General features: G+C 36.5%; 1 protein-coding gene across 1 annotated transcript; it reads left to right on the forward strand.

Annotated features, from left to right (window-relative positions):
- Positions 1-354: 354 nt before the first annotated feature.
- Positions 355-2,682, forward strand: LOC148011760 (uncharacterized). Its single transcript, XM_087670410.1, has one exon. It carries the CDS (start codon positions 355-357, stop codon positions 2,680-2,682), a length of 2,328 nt encoding a protein of 775 aa, XP_087526536.1.
- The last annotated feature ends 247 nt before the right edge of the window (positions 2,683-2,929 follow it).

A 2,929-nucleotide genomic window follows, 5' to 3' on the forward strand; every position in this document is an offset into this window, starting at 1 on the left:
TATATGTATATTAAGGAATGTGATTATTGGTGATTATTGATTTGCATAATTTATAGATGTATCATGTATGTTGACTCTAAATTATTACATGCTATAAACATAAGTATATCTAAATTTAATGTGGTCTTCATCTTATAGGACTTTCCATTGGATATTAAGGGTGAGGGTTTGAGAATGGTGACTTTGTGGGGTGGAGGTGGCTCATAATCTCAAAGGGCCTTGACTATACGATACTCTTGCTTTTGAGATCAAGGTACAAGCTCAAAGCTTTCTCTCTTTGTTTTGTAAAGCACTATAATAATAGTTCATGCAAATTGATACTTTATCATGTATGTGCTTTAGTATAGATTCTCAATGGCACCCAAAAGAATGAGGCAAAAGACTCTGGAAGCAATGTTTGGTTGGGTCGCTCCCTCTCAAGTTATTGAGGAAGCTGCTAATTGTCCTCTTGATTTTGATCTTAATGATGATTTGCTTGAAGATTTAGATATCTATGGTTTGGAAGGGTCAAATTCCACACAAAATGCTAATAATATGCATGGCTTGGATGGGGAACCTTCTTTGGAAAATGAAAATAATGCTTCAAATGCTCAAGGAGAGAAAAATCAAGGTTTAGTAAGGAAATTCAGAGCCCAATGGAAAGTAAGGTTTCCTTGGCTCAAATATGTTTTGCGGGATGGCGAAAAAGGAGTTATGAAATGCGAATGGTGTGATCAGATGTACAAAGTGTCAGGTCCATGGGGTATGGGAGATGGATGTATTACTATGCAACATGATGCTATCAAGGTACATGCTTTGTCTAGCGGCCATAAAATGGCAATGGCCAAGTACACTTGTACAATGGAAAAGAAAGCAAAGCCAAGTCCAGTGCACATTGCATCAATAGATGATGCAAATAAGGCAAGGATCATTACCGCCATGAAACTAATGTATTATGTTGCAAAGAAGGACAACTCGATCGCCTCATTTGAAGATCTTTGTGACTTGGATATGTCTCTAAATGTTCCAAATATGCCAAGAACTAGAGAGTACTCTTCCTATACAAGTCGCTACACAGGCATTGAGTTTCTTTTAGCGATGTCAAGTCAATTGTTGGAAATGCAGATTGTATCTATGCTAGATTCTCCGTATTTCTCAGTGATGTTGGATGAGACTATAGTATATGGTACTTATCTTGCAGGAAAAGGGGTGGGGGTTAAGCAATCAAGTTTTATGGGTATTATGACACTGACAAATGGAAAAGGAAAGACCATCTATGATGCTTTGATTCACTTTCTTAATGCAAGAGGCCTATATAAGCAAATAATGATTAGCTTGGCAATTGATGGGGCATCATGTATGGTTGGACATGAGATAGGGGTTGTTGGGGTTCTTAGAAAGGACTTGCCAAATTTAATTGCAGTGCATTGCATTGCACATCAAGAAGATTTGGCTACTGGAGATGCTTGCAAATTATTTCTGGAGCTTCTCTTTGTAGAGAATCTAGGAAACAAAGTGTATTCATGGATCAATAACTCATCTAAAAGAAATAATGAATTGATGTCTCTTTTAGAGATTATGCAGCTAGATGCACATCGACCATTACAAATTCATGCAGTTAGATGGCTTTCACGTGGACAAGTCATGGAAAGACTTGTTGCCTTAATGCCTCCTATCTTGACAACTTGGAAAAATGAAAAGTTGATGGATTGGTACAATAAAGCTAGACATTTTGTTGTGCAGTTTTGCATTCATATGATGGCTGATGTATTAAAAAATTTGAATTTCTTGAGTCTAAAGTTTCAGGAAGAAATAGTGGATCTAACAACCATTGGAAGTGCTATTGATGTGGTTATATCAAAGCTTAAGCATTGCTTTTTTAGACCCATGAATTTTGCAGAAGATACCACATACTTATCAAAGTTCTTGGGATGCTCTAAAAAAGGATACTTAGAAATGGTTGATAAGGATGGCTATATACATAGACATGAATTGATATATAGACTACTTCCTAAAGGTAAAGACAAATATGATGCATCTACTGGGAAGAAAAAGGATGTTGAAAGGCAAGATGCTCCAATGATAAGACCACACATTGAAGGTACTTTGAAATCTTGCATGCAACTTGCAATGGACTATGTGCAATGTTTGATAGATAGTCTAAATGCTCGTTTTCCAGATCTTCCACTCTTTAATGCTGTAAAGCTTTTTAGCCCATGCTTTTATGCTCAAGATGATGAAATTAGAGAGAAGAATGCTAACAGATGGCTTGATAAGTTGGTACAACATCTTCAACCATGTGAGGAAGGAGAAGAACCGCTGCATCCCTTGGTTGATAGAAAAGCTTGTGAACAAGAGTTGTTTATGTTTATTGAGACTTTTTGCTTAAATTTTGAAGGGTTTACAATGAAAGAAGCATGGAGAACATTTTCATTAATGAAAGAATGGCAAGAAAGCTTTCCTAATATGATGAAGTTATGGCAAGCTGTTCTTGTTATTCCAGCAAGCACTGTGGCATGTGAAAGAGGTTTCTCATGCCAAAATATGATTAAGGATGCAAGAAGAACATCAATGTCTATCAAGACTTTGGATGCTCTCATGCGTGTTGCACTTGCAGGACTAAAGCTAGATGATGTGGTGGAATGGAATAGAGTTTTTGAGATTTGGCAAGATTCTAAAGAACACAAGATATATGATGTTTGACTAGTGCTAGATGTATGATGTTGGGTATCTTCATTCCTTAGTGAGTCGAGTCCTTTTCCTTTTGTGTTTTCCTAAAGGCATCTCAAAGTGTTTGATCACCATAGATATTTTAAGCGTCCAAACCTTAAGTACTACTTGGGTTTACCCATTGTCGTTTTACAGCTTGCCTTCTTAAGTGATTTAAATGTCCAAATTAGTGTATGCCTTTACATATATAATTGAAATTTGCATTGATTTATCCCAAAAA

The sequence above is a fragment of the Lygodium microphyllum genome, chromosome 28 (genome assembly GCF_053477565.2).
Source record: "Lygodium microphyllum isolate KBCC chromosome 28, Lygodium_microphyllum_v1.1.10, whole genome shotgun sequence".
NCBI lineage: Eukaryota > Viridiplantae > Streptophyta > Polypodiopsida > Schizaeales > Lygodiaceae > Lygodium > Lygodium microphyllum.